General features: G+C 34.2%; 2 protein-coding genes across 2 annotated transcripts; both read right to left on the bottom strand.

Annotated features, from left to right (window-relative positions):
• Positions 1-12,817: 12,817 nt before the first annotated feature.
• On the bottom strand, positions 12,818-16,828 carry LOC135840616 (uncharacterized protein K02A2.6-like). The gene has a single exon (XM_065357241.1). The coding sequence runs from the start codon at positions 16,826-16,828 to the stop codon at positions 12,818-12,820; it is 4,011 nt and encodes a 1,336-aa protein (XP_065213313.1).
• Positions 16,829-17,449: 621 nt separating this feature from the next.
• LOC135841235 (uncharacterized) lies at positions 17,450-18,283 on the bottom strand. Its single transcript, XM_065358094.1, has 3 exons — positions 18,117-18,283; positions 17,709-17,981; positions 17,450-17,628 (listed from the first exon to the last, which is right to left on the bottom strand). The coding sequence occupies exons 1-3, from the start codon at positions 18,165-18,167 to the stop codon at positions 17,623-17,625; spliced, it is 330 nt and encodes a 109-aa protein (XP_065214166.1). The 5' UTR covers positions 18,168-18,283; the 3' UTR covers positions 17,450-17,622.
• Positions 18,284-19,228: the final 945 nt, after the last annotated feature.

Here is a 19,228-nt window from a genome sequence, read left to right as displayed (position 1 = left end):
TCCGGCAAAAAAAATATATCAGACATTTTAAAAATTAATGAATATTAAAAATGGACGTCTGAGACTCTGGAAAAGTTTAAGCTCGGATAACACTGTGAATAAACGCACAAATTAATGTAATTCACCGTATAACCTAAGAGTATAATATCGTTTGCAAATTGGAAAAGTACCTATCCAATTATTAGGTACCTAGGTAGGTATTACAATCAATCTATATTCTATATATATTAAAAGGGTACTCAATCATGATTCATGTTCGAATGAGGAAAAAAACAGCAGTTGACATTCAAATTTATCCTACCCAAATCTCTGGAAACTAAATAGAATAATTCCAGTCTGACATTTATACTTCAACACAATATCTAATCTTGATTTATACCTATAGGCATAAGTGTGTTTTCCATGTCCAATATTGCGTTGATCAGATTATTCAATTTTTCAAACGTACGATTTTTATACTTAACCATGTTTGAAGAAGAAAAAAAAATAACAGTAAACATTCAAATTCAAAATTTCACTCCATTTTCGTCGAATGTAGCCTTTATTAACAAAACAAAAATAGTTAACTTACGTTTAAAAAATAAGATATAAAAAAATACCAACTGAGGGATGTAACAAGGGGTTGGAGGTTGAGAGAACCAAAATGCAGAACTTTTCAGTGCAAAAAATGATGAAATGCCCAACATAAGTATAGCTGATTTTAAACATCAACTTACTGTGGCTCCTTTAATCTTTACAAACAAAAAAATCAGGCAGTGTAAATCATTGCTTCGTTTTGAAGCATACTAAAATAATACCTACTGTTTAATGCTATTTCTAACGAAAATTAAACGCAGTTCTAGCTATTTTGAAGTCTAGGAGGCATAGGTTTGTCTTAATAGAGAGTGGAGAAATTGCTACGTGAGTCAATTCTACTCAAGTGAGAACTAAATTGAGGTGTTGGAATTCAAGTTTTCAATTTCAAAACTTTTTTCTAATACTTGAATTTTTTCAGATAACGAGAAATAAAAATCTTACTGTCGTCGCTATTTTTCAGGTAAGGGGGGGGGGGCGAGGGGGAAGAATTAAAAATAGGAAATTATTTTCTCATCCAAGGAAACAAGTTCGGAAAATGTGAGGTAAGAAATTTAAACCTAGCAAAATAAAGAGACATTTTTGAAAATAATGTTGAAGTTGTAAAAAAATCACGAAAAAAATTGTCAGCGAGTAATTAAAGCTTCATCAATAATTTAAAATTGATTCATCAAGATATTCAGAAAAAGTTGTAAAACTAAACTGAAAACCAGACGAACTTGAAGAAAAATCCTTGAAAGTATCGGGGGAAAACAGTGAAATATAATCCAAATTGTGAAAAATTTTTAAAAAAGAAAAAGAAACAAAAATTACCTACTTACCTATACCAGCGCGCACTTTCTAGATATTTCCAACATTACCATATGTACAGTATCTAATTTACCAAAACTTACTAACTCTACCAGAAAATACTCGTTAATCAATGATTTACTGGAAAATTACCAAAAATTACGAGGAACTGTATGCAAATTTTTCCAAGTTTTGATAGTCTGGCATGTCAGAAAATAATTTCTGAGAGGTTTTTTCAAGTTTTCAGAATTCAGACTTGATATTCAGAAGTTTTCTCCATCAGTGATCGACTTTTAGACTTTTCAGCATCGATATCGCGAGCTTTTCCAATACCGGGACCAAGTAATTTGAATCTTTGAATGTAACGTCTAACAGTCCCTGGTTTGTTCTCGGTAGTCTTCGAACAGACGAGATCGTGATCGAGCATTTCGTATTTGTGAATTTGCATATGAAAATTCGATTTTTTATTAATCATTTAAATTTTTCTCATACTTATCGTAATGCAATATTGGTTTTTACCCACAGAAACCAGAGCTATTCGTTTAAATCCAATCAAACTTATGCAATCTGTATCCTTCATTGCTCATTACCTAATATCTCGTTCCAGTTTTGGGGGTTGATGAAAATATTTGTCACTTCAACTTCAATCAGTATTCCTATGTAATACGACGTAAACATTATTTTTTTAAACAAATCTTTAATCATTGTTGGGAGGGTAAACATGCAAAATTTGTGGGTCAAATTCTAAGCATACGTATGTACCTGCCTATAATTCACCTACTTATTTACGTACGTATGGTACTTGCTATGAATTGATTGGTAAAATGCATTACTTACTTACTGTTGCGAACTTCGCGAATTTTATTTCTTACGATTACCTAATACACAAAAATTGGAACCATTCAGTACCTTTTCAAATTTTTTTGAAAATTTACATTTTTTCAAAAAAATTGTAATTAAAAAATGTTTGGATTTTGAAAAACTAGGACTTAGGAGAATGTTTTGGTTTTCGATCACAAAAATAGATCCGCAGTACCTACCTCCATCATTTTGAAACCTTGGAAACAATAAACATCAATATAACCTTCAAACCTTGGGCTAGGTTGTGTGACGTCATACAAATAAGACATCTATTTCCTTCTTGAAAAGATGAGTGAGTACGAGTACGAGTGAATTGATGAAAATTGAAAAGGTTGAAGAGACTTTGTTGAATGAGACTTCTATTAATATTAAATTAAATTAAATTTTTCAAATCACCGTCAATTTGTCATACTCATACATCAATTCAATACATCATTTCTTGAAATAATGCAGAAAAGATGTTGAACAAAAAATGAAAATGAATACATACCGAACATCGCAAAATTTTCGGCGTAGATGTTATATTGTTATTTAACAAATTATGAAAATATGTACATTTTTCAACAGAAAACAACTAAAATATATATAATTATGTGTAAAGAGGCAGTGCTTTGCCCAGAAGCATCATTTTGCAGATTTCAATAAAACTAAGTATGATTTTTTACATGACCTTTGACTTGAGCTCACTGTCTGTACGACTTTTTTGAACTTCTTTTTGAGAATAAAATAGTGAGTATAAGTATAGTGAGTAAATAAATTCAAAATTGACCGAATTTTTTTTTGTTCGCAGTTCACGCCCCTGGATCAGCTTACAAAAAATAAAAAATTCATAATTTTTTTTCGTACATTTTTTTCATTTAGGCAATTGATTCAACAATTTTTTATTTTTTTTCAATAAAACACCAACGAATTCATGAGAAAAACCCCTGATAAAAAAATATTAATGGTTTCAAAATTGAAAATAGGTAGGTACCCTATGATATTTTCATTTGAAACCATTGGTTTTTTTACTAGGGAATGTGAATGATAATATATTCATCAATTCATCTCAAATACTCAAATTTGATAGAAATGATGGTAATTAAAAAAAACATCAACTTCTCTATAACTGGACAGCTGGAAAGAATTGACAAAATGACAATGACAACTGACCCATTTAGGCAGGTTAAGGGTTCTGCTTCAGATTTTTTTGGATACAATTTTGAAGATAAATTTTCTTATTACTTATGGTATAAAAAAATTATGGGGTCGAGGTCCTCTATAGATGGATTTTGAGTAAAAAGAATCAAACTTCTGCAATTCTCCACTTGAAAATTTATTTTTTTCCCATTTGATGGAGACTCCTGCATATAGCCAAGTTTAAGAGTATTTTGTTTGAATTATTGAAATTAACTTCTAATGACATGAAATTCATTATTTTCACAATGACGTCATGTACAGTTTATATGTAGAATTTGTTGCGGAATTCTGTGTTCAGTACTAAACTTGTTAGTTTGTTATGTTATGAACTTCCAACGGAAAGTTCATTCGCTTTTATATGTACTTCCGATGCAACTCATTCATGTTGCTTTTCAGTAAATAATATTTTCGTGTGAATAAACGTAATTATTAAATTGTTAAACGCTTCCACTGCTCAATCCTTAAAACTTACCAATTCATTTAAATACGAAGATCGTTTTAGATAAGTAGGTACCCAAGTTGACAAATTATTAAAACACCATCATATGGTCGCAATTTCAGCGGGTAAAATTCATAGAATAAAACGATAGGTATGAATGCCTACAATTTTCTCTAATAATACAGCATGTATATGGGTCTAAAATACATATATATGTACTTACATAATATTGGTAAGCTTGAAAGGTGGTTTCAAGATCTTGAAATTTCATAATAATACACAATGCATTTTTTGTTTAGGATTTTATTGCTTGTGCAATAATTTCGCTGTGGCCATTTACCTAAAAAAAAAAAAACATACAACCACGATATCTACTGATGAGTGATGTTCGCACTTACGGGGCGAAAAATTATAAGCTTATACTTACGCTACGCATAACCAGTAGTACGAAATAATCTTCTCTGGATGATGGTTCGAACGAAATTATCTGTGATAATGTGCTCGTTTTCGAACGGCCAATGGTTAAAGAACGAGATTCACGAAAATATTTATGATGTGTAATGTAGTACCTGCATAGTGCATAGGTATTTGAAAATAATATTAATGATGAAAAGTATTTGTCTACCTACTTATTTGTTTTTTCCCTCATAAAATAGGTCTATCGTAATCATATTCAATGTTACGGCGTTCTAAAGTATCTAACTGCTTTAATTTCGCCATGAATTAAAATTTTATAAAAGTAGGTAATGACTGGAATCATATCACACAACATCCACAAACACATCTTGGGGCATAATGGGAAAAAAAATGAAGAGATACGCAACTTATACGAGCTTAAAAGTCACTCTTTTCGTGAAAAAATCAAGCAAAAAACCAAAAAATTAGTACTTATTTTGCAACAACTTGAATTCGATGAAAATCGATTATCATGATGGCATAGTAAAAAAATTTTGCATTCTAAATAGTTATTGATGTTGAAATTTTATTCCTTTTGTCTCAGATTTGGTCTCGGCTCATTTCTCTCCCCTCCTCTATTTTTCAAAGGCCTTTTTTACAACAAAAAAACAAATTTTTTTCAAAACCTAAATGGACTACATTTTTTACTCCTCAATGTAAATTTAATTCGACCCTTGACTCATTTTTGAAAATTATTGACTTGTCTGGTTCTTTCCGTGTGGTCTTCAATTTTAAGACGAACAGCTTCTAGGCCTTTAGCGTCTTCTGTTGCACAATATAATACATAATAAATCACAGGTTTAACTTAAAATAGGCGAGAATAGACTCATAACAATTTGGATAATTAATGCAACAATTAAAAAAACGAAAAAAAAAGTTACGAAATTCAATTGATCAATAAATTAGTTAGGTAACATGAATTGAACAAAAAAACAGCAATAATAAGAAAAGGTTTTTTGATGTTTTAGATATCATGTATGTAATAAGTTGGAAACTTTACCAAAATTGGAATTTCACAATTTTAATGACAAAAAAGAGTACTTACATAGATTGGATGATGATCCTGCTCTAAAACTTTTTTCTGGGATTTCAAGATTTTTTTTTGTTCTATTTTTTTAAATTTTTGATTCGTGTTTCCCATTTCCTCCTGCGTTACAGAAAAAAAAGTATTTTCGTGATTTTTAATTTCAAATAATACCTAATAAAACAAAAAATAAAAATAAAAATATGGTGTAAATCTCATGTTTTTCCCCCTCGATCCACTGATTTGAACTCGTTTGCTGTGTATTTGTGGTGTTTCAACTATAGCAACTATAGGTATACACTCTTGAAGCAGTTTTCTGTTTTGAAACGAGTACCTACCTATTGATACTCTTTAGAGCATATTTTCTGTACTGTTTTCAAGTTTACTTCCTCGAGTCTCGTTATTATTGCAGCAACGAAGATGACGGCGCGGCGTTTCAGTGAATCCAAAGGGAATATTGAGTATATTTTATATAGCACTTGTGCATTTTAATTTAGGCGTTTAGAGTGGGATTTACACGATCTTTATAGTAGGTACCGCTTCCGTCTTATACAGATGCGTTGCATCTACTGTTTTACACATTGGCATAGTAGTTGATCACAATATGAGTGTGTATACAAGTGACTTCAAGTCAAATCAACTGCGTAATTTGTGACTGCATAATTTGGGCTCACATGAGTCGCGAGTCACATTACCGAGTATACTAATATTGTCAAGTGCATCGCTGATTGTATTTTCTATAACTGTGGTACTCTCGGAGTTGATATTGTGTATTTTAATGTTTGGGATTCTCTAATAAAAACGTCGATCATTATTATAAAAAAATGTATTGCAATCAAAGACATGCCGAGGAAGGAACTAAAGAAAACAGTATTGTTCATCTCGTATTCTTGGGAAAAAAATTATTTTTCCGCATAGATTTCAACCACCATCATCGTAAACGGGTTCAAATCTGATTTGATAGAAACTTGTGTTGTCAAAAACAGCTTATTGCACTAAATGTTATAATTAAAGAAGAAATACGTCTCGGATTGAACCAAAAAAAAATTACTTACATACCGCAAAACGCTACTTTTTTTACCTTATATTATTGGATTCCATCGACGTTGCAGCTTAATTCAGTTCGCTTTATGGCAACAAGATTATTTACAAGGTCGATGTTGGATTCGAAATTGTGAAGTACCTAAGGGAAAAAAGTCAAAAACTTAAAAATATCAACCTAAAAAAAAATAAATAAAAATACCTAGCGAATAATGATACTTACTGAAAGTTGTACTTGTTTGTAAATAAAAGTATGAAATGGCAAAAAAAAAAATTGCGTCTTGTTATAAATTTATTGCATACGAGTATATGTTCGCAGGAGGAATAATGAAAACGAGTAGTTTTGCCAAAAAAAAAAAAAATAGTGCCTCGAAATTTTGCATCATCATTTCAGAAAAAATTAAAAATATGACTAAACTCGGATCTTTTTTCTCTTGTGCATATAGGTAATTCTTTTACACACAATTACTTATTATACCACAGTCGGAAAATCAACATTATACAACTTGGAGTCCAAAATAAAAGCACCTATTTTATGCTGAACCGTTCTAGGTACTCCATGTTCCGTTGCTTTCCCAGTATGTATTATTAATACGACACAGAGAAGATAAAACATCATGAAATTGCACATTCTGAGATTTTCATTTGTAATGCCAATCCAGAGAACAGATACCTACCAAAATTTTGCCAAAATATCTCCAAACACAAATGAGTACAAAAGGTTAAAATTTAGATATAGGGCAACGTCCTCGTGCTCTAGGCATCTACCAAAATTTATATCAAAAATAAATAAGAAAAATGAAAGAAATCGGAAATTTGAATCAGAATAAATCATATCAAAATATCATAGAAAAATAATAATAAATAAATTTCAAAAATAGAAAGAAAAATCAGACCAAGATGAACCCACTTAGAGGTTTTAAAAATATTTAAGAAGTAAAATTTCCGAAAAAAATGTCTTTTTGCAGAAATAAAAATTCATTTTGAAAACTTTTTTTTTTGACAAAACGTAAGTGAGTGAAAAGTTGTTGTGAAATTATCTCAATATCTGTGTGAGGGAAAAAAACTTACTTAAATGGCGTTAATAAATTAAAATTTCCTCAAAAGTTGTGGAGTTTATTATTTTATGGTTTACATATTATTATCCAAAATACCTACGTGAGTAGCTGTATGCGCCTCGAACCTCGACGGCCTCCTCATACCCATAAACGTTCCTGCAGGTACCTACCTATAACTATCGCTAAATATGAAACATTTATTTATATTCGAGCCCATTCTTTGTCTCCTGAATTGGTTGAGTGCTGGTATAGTTTGTCAATGTTGAATTGATATACATAGTTGAGCAATTTGGTGTTTGAACATCGGTTGGACGGCGATGGTGTGACCGGGTAGATACCTAATGATGACGATGATGAAAACAAAAATAATAATGATGTCAATGTTGAATTTATATTTGATGAATTGCGTGTTGCTATTGAATTTTTGAAAATTGGATGGGTGGTGGCAAGGTGATGGTATGTGTTGATAATGGAGATGATGAAAACGATCCGGAACTATTTTTAGGCTTGATTTTTTCAAAAATTTTCTGCTTGTGAGGGAGTAACTGCTTTGAGTGGATTTGATTGATTGATTGATTGATTGATTGACTGGAAAAAAGCAAAGTTGGTTCAATTGAATTGTTTTTTTTTTCCGAAAAATAACATCTTAACGTCCAATGGCTGATGTGTTAAGTGTCAACTTGGTTATCAATAAAACAATCACCAAATTAAAACCACCGAAAAGAATTTTGTACAAAGTTTAGAAAGTCACCGGACATGTTTGTGGTTACACGAACGAGTTTTGATTAAGTAGCTAGGTACTTGATTGTATTTTTGTAGAAACGAACAGAAAAAAATCAATCAATACATAATTGTGTTTATTAGATATGATTTTAATTAATTCTAAAAAAAATTGCATGATAAAAATTCATCATACCTACCTAAAAACAGTTTGGAGAAAATGAAGAATCGTTTTTTCCCCCGAAATGACATCTTGACGTTCTTGGGCTGGTGTTTCAAGTGTGAACTTGGTTATCAGTAGAACAATCGCCAAACTAAAACCTCCGAAAAGAATTGGTACTGCACGAATTGCGTCCCGAAAGTACGAAAAGGCACGAATTGCGTCCCAAGAAATATTTTGCTAGGCACGAATTGCGTCCCAAAGCAACCCTTTCGAGATTATTAGAATTGGACACGAATTGCGTCCCAAGGTTAGGGTGTTTAATAGGTTGGATGGTCGTTTTTAGAGAAATAGGAAGAATGCGTACAAATTAACGTATACAAATATGCATTGTCCTGACTTCGTTGGGACCTTTTTGCTTTTCTTTTTTGGAACTGAAATTTCTAAAAAAAATCATTCAAATCATGAAAATTTTGAACCGAAAAAATCAACCTCCTCCCATGAAAAATCATTGTTCTTTTACTTATAAAAGTACAAATTTTCAAAAGCTTTTGCCCTTGCTACCCTGGGCCAATTTGTTTATTTGTTTTCATTTTTATAAAACAAAAAAATTCTGCTTGAGGCTTCTAAAAATTGAAAAATGAGCATGCAAATTTTTTTATAAGTCATAATAGGCTATGAATATAACCTAATGGCTAATACCCATCATATGTGTTGAGTAGATACTTATATCAATTGGCAAAATTCTCTTCTCACATTTTATTTCACATTAAAAAACTCAATGTTTTAATCGGCAAAATCGGTATATTTTTTTGTCATATCAGTCGGCAAATTTTTGGTCGAACACCCCCCTCCCCTCAAAGAAAAAGCCTGGTTTCGTCCCTGGAAAAAATGTTAGTAAATTTTGACATTGGTGGTTTTTTAAACAAACCCCCCCCCACGCTCAATTTTTTCAGCATTTTTTTTGTTTTTATTTAAAACCCTGGGACCCCAGTGTTCTGTTTTCAATTCTTTTAGAGTTCAAGCGTATGGATGTCAAGTTCATTTGTAATAACATTGGTAATGCAAGACGTAAGGTACACCCTACTTTGTGGATACATTTTTTTTCTATTTTGAGCCACTTCTTTTGTCTGAAATATACCTGCCCCAGCGGACGCAATTCGTGCCTGTTTGAGACGCAATTCGAGCCTACCCATTTGTACCACCCGAGGTGCGGGACGCAATTCGTGTCCAGCCAAAGAATTTTTACAAATGAAAAGATTTTCTGAGAAGAGTTCCACTTTAGTGAGAGGAAAATTTAGAACAAGTTTAGAAAGTCACCGGACGTGTTTGTGGTTACACGAATGAGTCTTGATTAGTAAGTAGATACTTGATTGTATTTGTAGAAACGAACAGAAAAAAATTCAATCAATCGAGTTTATTAATATGATTTTAATTAATTCTAAAAAAAAAAAAATTGCATGATATAAATTTATCATAAAACAGTTTGGATAAAATTGACAAACTTTCAACTACTTACCTACTTACCATAGATATCAATTCTTTTATTCAGTTAATTTTAACTTTTAAGCATATGTGCACACAGTTAACTGAATTGTTCTTTTGAGTATAGAGTTATGATTATTATGATTATAAATTATTTTTTTTATCCCGAAAATGATTCGAAATTTCCAAAGGGGTGGTATACTTACTTATATTTCCATAGGATCGTGTCATATATGGTATAATAATATTTCTATGCTTGAAATAGACACACCAATGAGTACCTACACTTTGATAATCATTTAAATGAACAATTCCTTATTTCCCCCCTAAAAATCATATACCTACTTACTTAAAATTCATAAAATTGATGAGCAGCGAATCTACAAATACAATAAAACATTCCCCCTTAATTGGCGAATATTTCATTGAACTTTTGTGAGATCTGTGGGAATAATTAAAATATTGTACAAAATAATTCGAACCTGTAACAATTAATTAAAATGCAAGATTCACATCATTATTGGAGGTCATTTCCATCAAACCACTTCAGCCATTTGATATAACTCGTACGCAACCATCACAACAACAAAAACAATTGTAAATGTGTTAAAAACGAATTCTACACTGCGCCTGCGAATCAACCTCACTAGGCAACTTATTCTACATCTACACATTGTATTGTACAGATGCGCGAATAGATTTAGGCACGCATTATCAAAATATTTTTGTGCCGATTCTTATCCAAATTTTCTCCGGTGATTATTTTTGAAGAAATGAAAAAATCAAAATCTACTGGAGGCCTCGCAGAACGGTTTGAAACCATCGCCAATTGACTCCGGAGGTCAAAAATAAGGTCGTTTTTTTCGAAAACCGAAAAAACCTAAAATCCGCTGGAGGCTCCAGAACGGTTCTAAACCGTCACCAATCGACTCGGGAGGTTCAAAATAGAGTGTAACCCAAATTTCAACGTTCTAGGTCAATTTGCTGAAATTTTGATTTTTTTTCTAATTTTGGCCCAAAATTGAATTTTCAAAATTTGCTAAAAATCAAAAAATAAATTTCCACACCTGAAATTTTGACTGATGGTATGTTTTGGGTTCCTCTTTCGATTCTTTTCTATTCAAATTTTGTTGTGTCGGTTGAGATACGTTCCTTGTAAAGGGGAAATGGTCCTCGAAGATGGGGCTTTTCGAAAAAATCTTGGTTTTTTCGCTCTAACCCCTAATCAGTCTGTCAAGGAAAAATTTGAGATTCAGCATCTACCTAGGGTATTTTCATATGATCCAAGACCACTTTAAGGGTTCTATTGAGCGGTTGAAAATTTCCAAATCGCTTATTTTTGAAATATTTGTTTTGAAAATTTTTAATAAAATGTTTCGCATTAATCGAGCCAAAACATAGAAAGATATCATTTCTGAAACTGGAGAAATTTTTTAGAACGCAGTGGTGTCAATTTTTCAATCATTATTGCTAATTTCAAAAAATCGAAAATATTAAAAAATTATTTAACTATTTTTTCGGCTTTTTGAACATTATCAATAATTATCTACCAAAAAATTGGCATCACTGCGTTCTAAAAAATATTTTCAGCTTCAGAATTAATATCTTTCTATGTTTTGGCTTGGTTAATGCAAAATATTGGATTTAAAAAATGTCAAAACTTTACCCAAAAATGAGCGATTTTTGAATTTTTTAATTGCTGAGTAGGTCCTTGAAAGAGGTATTAGATTTTTATGGAAATGGGATAAGTCGACGCAGAATCTCAAAAATAGGTACCTTATTTTTGGTTGGATATGTTTCCAAAAACAATTTGGGTAAAGGCTAGAGCAAAAAAAACGAAACCCACTTTTTTTTTCTTCTAAAATGAGCGCTCTTTGAAGACCCATACCTCTTCTTGGACAACTTCCGAGCTGAAATTTTTTCTGAGTAATTTTCAACTCAAAATAAAAATTTTCATTGAATTTGATCAAAATCTTCCCAACATTTTTTTTTGCAGTCCATTATTTCAGAACGTGCTCTTTCGATCTTGATCTTACGAATCACAATTTTCGTACCCATTTTGTTGATTTTTCCTCGATTTCTGAGTAAAATTGCATAAAAGTTTTCAAAGGTTTTTTGATTCGTTTTATACGCCCTTAAAAATACATTTCATTATTTCAATGGCATCCTTTAAGATTCGTAAAATTTGTGATTTTCGTCAGACTATCGTTTTTGCACTGTATAGAAACGGGTATCTACCTGATTTTTTTAGGAGAAGAATTGTCGAAATAAAAAAAAGTTGCTTACAAAATTGATTCAAGCAACACTGGATATGATGGTAGTAGCATCCGATTCGGCATGCCATAATTTTTGACAATAATTCGAGTACGTAAAAGTACATAAATTTACTCGTTATTCATACGTGATTGGCGGTACTATGAAATTAATTTAAATAGGTAAGCGTTTTAATTTTATCGCCATTTTACCTCGTATAAAATAACATAAATTATCCGTCGAAAGGTTATAAAACATTAAACTACGCACACTATAGACATACCAATTGCGTGATCAGGATCAGTTACATGAAGATTAAGCCAACTCGTTGTTGTCAATTTTCCACATACATATAAATTAATTTTTTACTTACCTATTAATATTATCAAATTATTTCATTCTTCAGGTCAGAGATGAACTGCAACATGAATCCAACCAGATGAACTTCCAAGTTCCAAGTAGCTGTAGGTACTGTTGATGATTTATAAATTATAATAAAAAATAATAATGATATGTATGTAGGTACTATGGTAACGTACTCGAATAATTAATTAAAAGACGAAATAAAACTCAACACACATCTTTCACTATCGGTACATTTACTTCGAATAAAAATATCTCCTCCTACACGTCACTATCACAACATATTTACAAGGCAGGGTTGCCAAATATACCACAAACCCTTTTTACGTTTAATTAAAAAAATAAAAAACGAATAAAAAAACTATCGCTAATTAATCGATAACGAATAATCTACGAATGAAAAAAACGAACAAAGTCTACACATAATCCTTAAGCCATGTCGGCTTTTTTACTTCGCGAGATGGTCTCACACTCGTAGTTGTAGACAATTCACTTCCTTCAGCTGAAGCGGACGCTGGCTCGATAACCGCACTATCATCATCGCTTGACTGCTGAACACCTTCAACGTTTACACCAGACGAACGTCGATCATATCGTTCTACTTGGTTTTTGTGTTTACGCCTATCACCGTGTGGCGTACGAACAATTACTTCTGGCCCATGAACCGCGATTACCGTACCCGTTTCTTCGGCGAACTTAGACTCCCCTTTATTTCGGGTAAAAGGACGCTCGATTAGGACTTCGTCACCTACTGCCAAATTCTTCTCAGACACACGATTGGCATTTGTTGACAATAACGATTTGCCCTTGCTATAGGCATCAGCATCACGAACTGCTATTTCTTCGACACGTTCCTTCAAGGTAGGCAACTTATCGCGCATTTTTCTTCCGAACAACAACTCGGCTGGGCTTTTACCAGTCACTGAATGCGGCGTGGAACGGTACATCAACAAATAATCGACTAGAGCACGTTTAACACTCTCGTTCTTCAACTGCGCAACTTTCAGGACCTTCGACAGGGAACGATTCTGCCTTTCGATTTCACCGTTCGCTTGTGGCCAATAGGGAGGCGAGGTATAAGACACAATACCGTAAGACAAGCAAAAATTCTTGAAGACAGCTGACGTAAACTGAGCTCCGTTATCAGACGTTATCGAATAGGGAACTCCGTGTCTCGCAAAAATATCGGTGAGAAACTCGACAGTTGACTCAGCAGAAATCTCGTTCATGATTATAGCCTCGACATAACGGCTAAAATAATCGACTACAACACACAGATGTTGCTTTGACGCAGGTAACGACTTGAAATCGATTGCTAAATCTTGCCATGGCCCATCCGGCAGCTTTCTTCTCGCCATCTGCTCGATCGTAATTGACTTATCGACCTTCTGGCACGAATCACAACTCCGTACATACTTTTCTGCCATCGCATCGATTCCTGGCCACCAAACCTTGGTTCGTAAACGCTCCTTCGTCTTGCTAATACCGGGATGACCCTCGTGTGCGTTACTTAAAATCTGTTCACGAATGTCGGAGGGCACAACGATTCGATTCCCTCGTAGAAGAACACCACTAACAACGCAGAGCTCTGTAGCAATCGCTGAGTACGGTTTGACTTTCAACTCTCGATTAAACAGTAAATCGTCGCAAATGCTCGACAGCTCAGGGTCCTTCTTCGTTGCTTCGCGAATATCACGTAACGTCACTGCTCTTGGAACAAGATGCTCCACGAAACCAATCAGATTCTTCTCGTACATCTGATTAACACTGCTCGCTGGAGGCTCGACTTGAAGTAAGCGAGAAAGGGGGTCGGCAATGTTATTTTTGCCTGGTGCGTACTTTACAACATAATCAAACGCCTGTAACCGGAGCACCCACCTCTCAATTCTTGCGCACGGCTTCGACTTCGGACCGAAAATGACTTCCAACGGCTTATGGTCTGTTATCAACTCGAACTTGTGACCGATTAAGTAGTATTTTAGTCTTTCGACAGCGTAGACTAGGGCTAATGCCTCCTTTTCGGTTTGGGAGTACCTTCGCTCTACGTCTGTAAGCGAGCGACTAACATAACAAATTACTCGATTTTCTTCGCCCTTTTTTTGCAGCAACACCGCACCGAGGCCTACAGGGCTTGCATCGGCCATCACAATCGTTGGCAAATCGGGATCGTACAGGTAAAGGTGACTCTCATCGGAAAGTAACGAACGTACATGAAGAAAATGTTGCACTGCTTCTCCAGACCATTCAAACGGTACAGATCTGGACACACGTCGCAAAACGTCTAGCTCCGTCGACAGATTTGGTATGAATTTACCGACATAGGATACCAAACCCAGGAAACTTTTCAATTCCTCGGACGTTTCAGGTAGCCGGAACTCTCTGATCGCTTCGACTTTATCGATCGTAGGCTTGATCATACCGTGACCAATGACATGACCCAAAAACGTGATTTCGGACTGCCCAAACTTCGATTTCTTCATATTGACAGATAAACCGACTTCCTCTAAACGATCAAGAACAGCTTTCAGATTTCTATCGTGTTCCTCCTTATCTTTACCAAAAACTACGATATCGTCGATGAAATTAACTTGGCCTCTTAAACCGGCCAGAATACTTTCCAAAATTTTCTGGAACTGCTCGGCTGCACTTTTCAGACCTTCGATTAACCGTTTACATCTGAATAAACCGAGATGAGTAGAGAATGTCGTAATTTCTCTCGATGCCAGGTCCAACTCGACTTGTCGATACGCCATATACAGGTCAACTTTACTGAAGACAGTAGCCTCCTTAAGCTGCGGCGCCATCTCTTCCAGAACTGGGATCGGATGTTTCTCACATAAGACCGCCTTGTTAACTCGACGACAATCGACACATAACCGGTAAGTATCATCAGACTTGGGCTCCAAAACGATTGGTGAGACCCATTTCGTAGGACCGCTAACTGGCTCTATCACGTCTAATTCCAACAACTCGTTTATCGCCTGCTCTACTGCTGGACGTAACCCATATGGTAAACGATACATAGGTTGCGCTACTGGTGAAACTTCAGGATTGATCGGTATGTGTAGCTGGAAATCTTTCAACTTTCCGAGCGGAGTAGCTTTCTTATCAGAGATGACACGAATTCGCTCGCTCTCAGCTGCTTGCAAACCGACTTTTAGAACACCAAGCGCCTTAGCGTCCTCACTACCGAGCAAAAGAGGTAAATTTTCGTCAATAATTATCACTTCGGCGATACACAACCGATTATTACACACGATTTCGACCAACGCCGACGAACGAACATTATAACGAAACTGACCTGACCCATCCCCGAAAACGATATCAGGTTTAGGTAGAAAACGAACAACTTTAAATTTACTACTTTTACGAATTTTTCGCCACTGACCGTACGAAACGATAGAAAAGGCCGAACCGGAATCAATAAACATTTCGACGTTAACACCACCGAACTCGCAAGGCACAATTTCATCCCCGCGTCTTTCGTCACTACGAACACAAAAAATAGGCTCGTCCACGTTATTACCGTACGATTCGATTCCGACCATTTTCACTTTCGATTTACCGTCTGACGCACTCGAATTTTGTTGCGGAGCCGACTTGCACATTTTCGAGTAATGCCCAACACGATTGCACTTCGAACACTTTACATTCGCGGCTGGACACTTAAGGTCCTTGGTGGTATGTTTTTCATAACCACAACCGTAACAAAAATCCTTATTCGACCTTGGACTGGTATCAGCATTCCCATTCGCCACCTTCGACTGCTTCGAATTACTTTTCCCACGTCTGAAAGCTTTTTTCCTTTTATCGTCGACCTTACACAGCTTGGACGAATCAGGTTGGCCGGAGACACCGGGCATCGACGCTGTGGCACTGGAACCGATCACGTTGGCCTGTTGAGAAACCGTTTCACTCGTTTGGCCCATCTCTTCGAACGTTTCTAACGTAGTCGTAGCTTTGGTACGCAATAATTCGGTTCTTAATTCGTTAGACTGACAACCGAGTATTATTTGCAGCTGGACTGCTTCTTTGCGTTGCTCTTCAGTCGTATAATCACACTTTAAAGCTTGATTACGAACGCGAGTTACAAAAGAAGCAAAACGTTCTTCTTTACCTTGAGACATCTTGGCGAGTATGTAACGTTCATACCACTTGGTACTTTTGCGGCCAAGCTTACCATCCAAACAGTCGATCGTATAAGTATACTCATCATAACCAGTCGGATATTGCGTCACCTTGGGAAACGAAAAGTACAACTCTTGAATCTCTTTTCCTCCCAACAGGATTAACTTCGCTTGCTTCGCCTTGGCATCGGTAATCTTCTCGGATGTGAAATAAAATTCTAGAACGGACTTCCATTGTTCCCATTCCTGAGCGTTGGCTTTGGAAACTGGGAACGGATTTATAACTTTTGCTCCGTCCATCACGAATTAACAACACGAACGTATTATTCACCATCGATCGAAAACGATTACATTTCCGCACCTCGTCGCCATTTTTATGGTAACGTACTCGAATAATTAATTAAAAGACGAAATAAAACTCAACACACATCTTTCACTATCGGTACATTTACTTCGAATAAAAATATCTCCTCCTACACGTCACTATCACAACATATTTACAAGGCAGGGTTGCCAAATATACCACAGGTACCTACCTAATTCTCCATCTAGTCAATTGTTTCAATTCTTAATAATTTTTAATGAGTAGCTAGGCAGGTAGGTAGAATTTTTTAGGTAATTTTTTTATCTAGGTAAGTATATTTATTCGTTCGAGGAAAATTCCTTTTTAATTGGTAGGTAGGTACCTACTTACCTAATTTTTAAAATTTTTTTACAATTCAATGAAAAATGTGATTGAATTCAATCGTTGCGACTGCGATTTAAATAAAATGAAATTGCGCATTTCTCGATTTGTTTTATGAAAACATATTATTTGATTAGGTTCTATTACCTATTTATCGCAGTTGATGCATGGAATAAAATGAAAAATCGTAATTAAATCAATGAAAAATAAATTATGACATTTGTGATAATCGATTTTTTTCGTAGACTAGTACCTATAGGTATGAATTATTTGTGGAAAAACAAAACAAAACAAAAAGAAACAGAAATTTGAGTTTAATAAAATGACAATTTTGCGAATCTCAAAAATATGATATCTTACTGTGAAAAGATATTCATTATTCATCCTTCGAACTTCGAAGCTCCGTAGACTATCTCTGAAATTGAAGAAATTATTTTTATTATTCGTGATTACGACTACTAATCAAGAAGGTAATTATTATCTTTGTTTACTTACGAATATTTTTTTGATTGCATTGCCGGCGTTTTCAACGCCTTTTTTGGCATCTTTTGCTGTATCAACGACTTCATCTTTAGCATCATCTACTTTACCAACCGTACCATCTTTGAACTTTTCACCTTTTCTGATAGCTTCCAACATCTGAATGAAAGCGATCACTGGTCTGATCGTCAATAGTGAAGAGACACTTTTTAACTTATCATTTACTCCTTCGAGAGTTTTACTGGTTGGTGCATAATGCAATATGTCAGTTATGCTGCTATCACAATCCTATATGAAACAAAAACTGGCTAATGAATAAAAACACATCATTATTTATTAGTACTTACCTGGCACGGATTTTAAACGATTTTTTTTTTTTTTTTTTTTTAATAATCACCACGAAATTATATATTTGAAACTTACTTCTGTCATCATATGTAACAAGAAGAGTACATAAAGAATATTGCTCAACATTGTAACTAGAGTGTTCAGGTACTTGCTACATTTATGAAAGTTTTATGATGTGATGTACCTACGAAATGTACCTACGAGTATGTTTCGAATGTTTTTGCGATGCGGTGTAGCATTTCCATTTGTTTTATTGTTCCTGGTGGAATCATTTTGTGTGATGAACGCGTCAATTTTATATGCTAAATGCAGACGTTGTTATTATTCTAGGTACCGGTACGTATGATGAAGTAATTTATCATCTGTTCACCTACGTACGAGTGCGATGTTAAAAATTAGTATCTAAATGTAATGACGAGGGTATCTTCCGAAAAACTTGGCTGTGGGCACTGAGCCAGCTAAACAATGTAGGTACCTTCTTTAAAATAAATGCCTATTTGAAAAATGGGCATTTTGAAATGAAATACTGACAATGATTTTTAAATTATTGCGCTTCAAATTTTTACAGTAAGTGAGACCTAATAGGTAGCACGTCTGAAAGGTCGAGTAATTAATTTAGTGTTTATCTCGTAATATAATTGACTGAGATAAAAAGTAGAAAAAGGGAATTTACATACTTATTATAGCATTTCTTTTGAAGTGGAATGATGAGTCACAAGGAACGCAGTGGGAGAAATTGTTTAATTCCCTTTTCTTGCATTTCAGCTCATTTCAATTTTGCTGACCGAGCATGTATTGGATTTTTTGTTTGGTTCTTATTGACCTACCCTACCAGCAATGTCGAGTAATGGTGAGTGTGCTGATTTAATTATAATAATTTTGTTCCGTTGTTTTTAATAAAAATTAATTTAAATTTTATCATTTTTTTATTTTATTAGATATCTAATTTTTGTTTTTCTTTAGGTTTTAAATAGCTGATTGTTGTCTAAATTGCAGTTTCTATTCATCCAACGCTAAAAAAAAAAACATAAGAATTTCATGTTAAAACTTTTTTCAGTGTTCATTTTTTCAAAATTTTGGAAAATATGGACCAAACATTTCAAAATTTTGAAAAAATAGACATTGAAAAAAAATTTAAGGTGATTTTTTTTGGCTCAGAATATGCTTTGTTGAAACAAAAAGTACTG

Source organism: Planococcus citri, chromosome 3, assembly GCF_950023065.1.
Source record: "Planococcus citri chromosome 3, ihPlaCitr1.1, whole genome shotgun sequence".
NCBI classification, from domain to species: domain Eukaryota; kingdom Metazoa; phylum Arthropoda; class Insecta; order Hemiptera; family Pseudococcidae; genus Planococcus; species Planococcus citri.
This window is presented reverse-complemented; position numbering and strand designations above follow the sequence as displayed.

What these genes read in the sequence shown, in the direction of transcription:
- LOC135841235 (XM_065358094.1), bottom strand. Translation starts at nt 18,167, where the DNA reads ATGTTGAGCAATATTCTTTATGTACTCTTCTTGTTACATATGATGACA. An exon ending in TGTTACATATGATGACAGAA is followed by an intron (nt 17,982 to 18,116) that starts GTAAGTTTCAAA and finishes TGTTTCATATAG; the next exon opens with GATTGTGATAGCAGCATAAC.
- LOC135840616 (XM_065357241.1), bottom strand. Translation starts at nt 16,828, where the DNA reads ATGGACGGAGCAAAAGTTATAAATCCGTTCCCAGTTTCCAAAGCCAAC.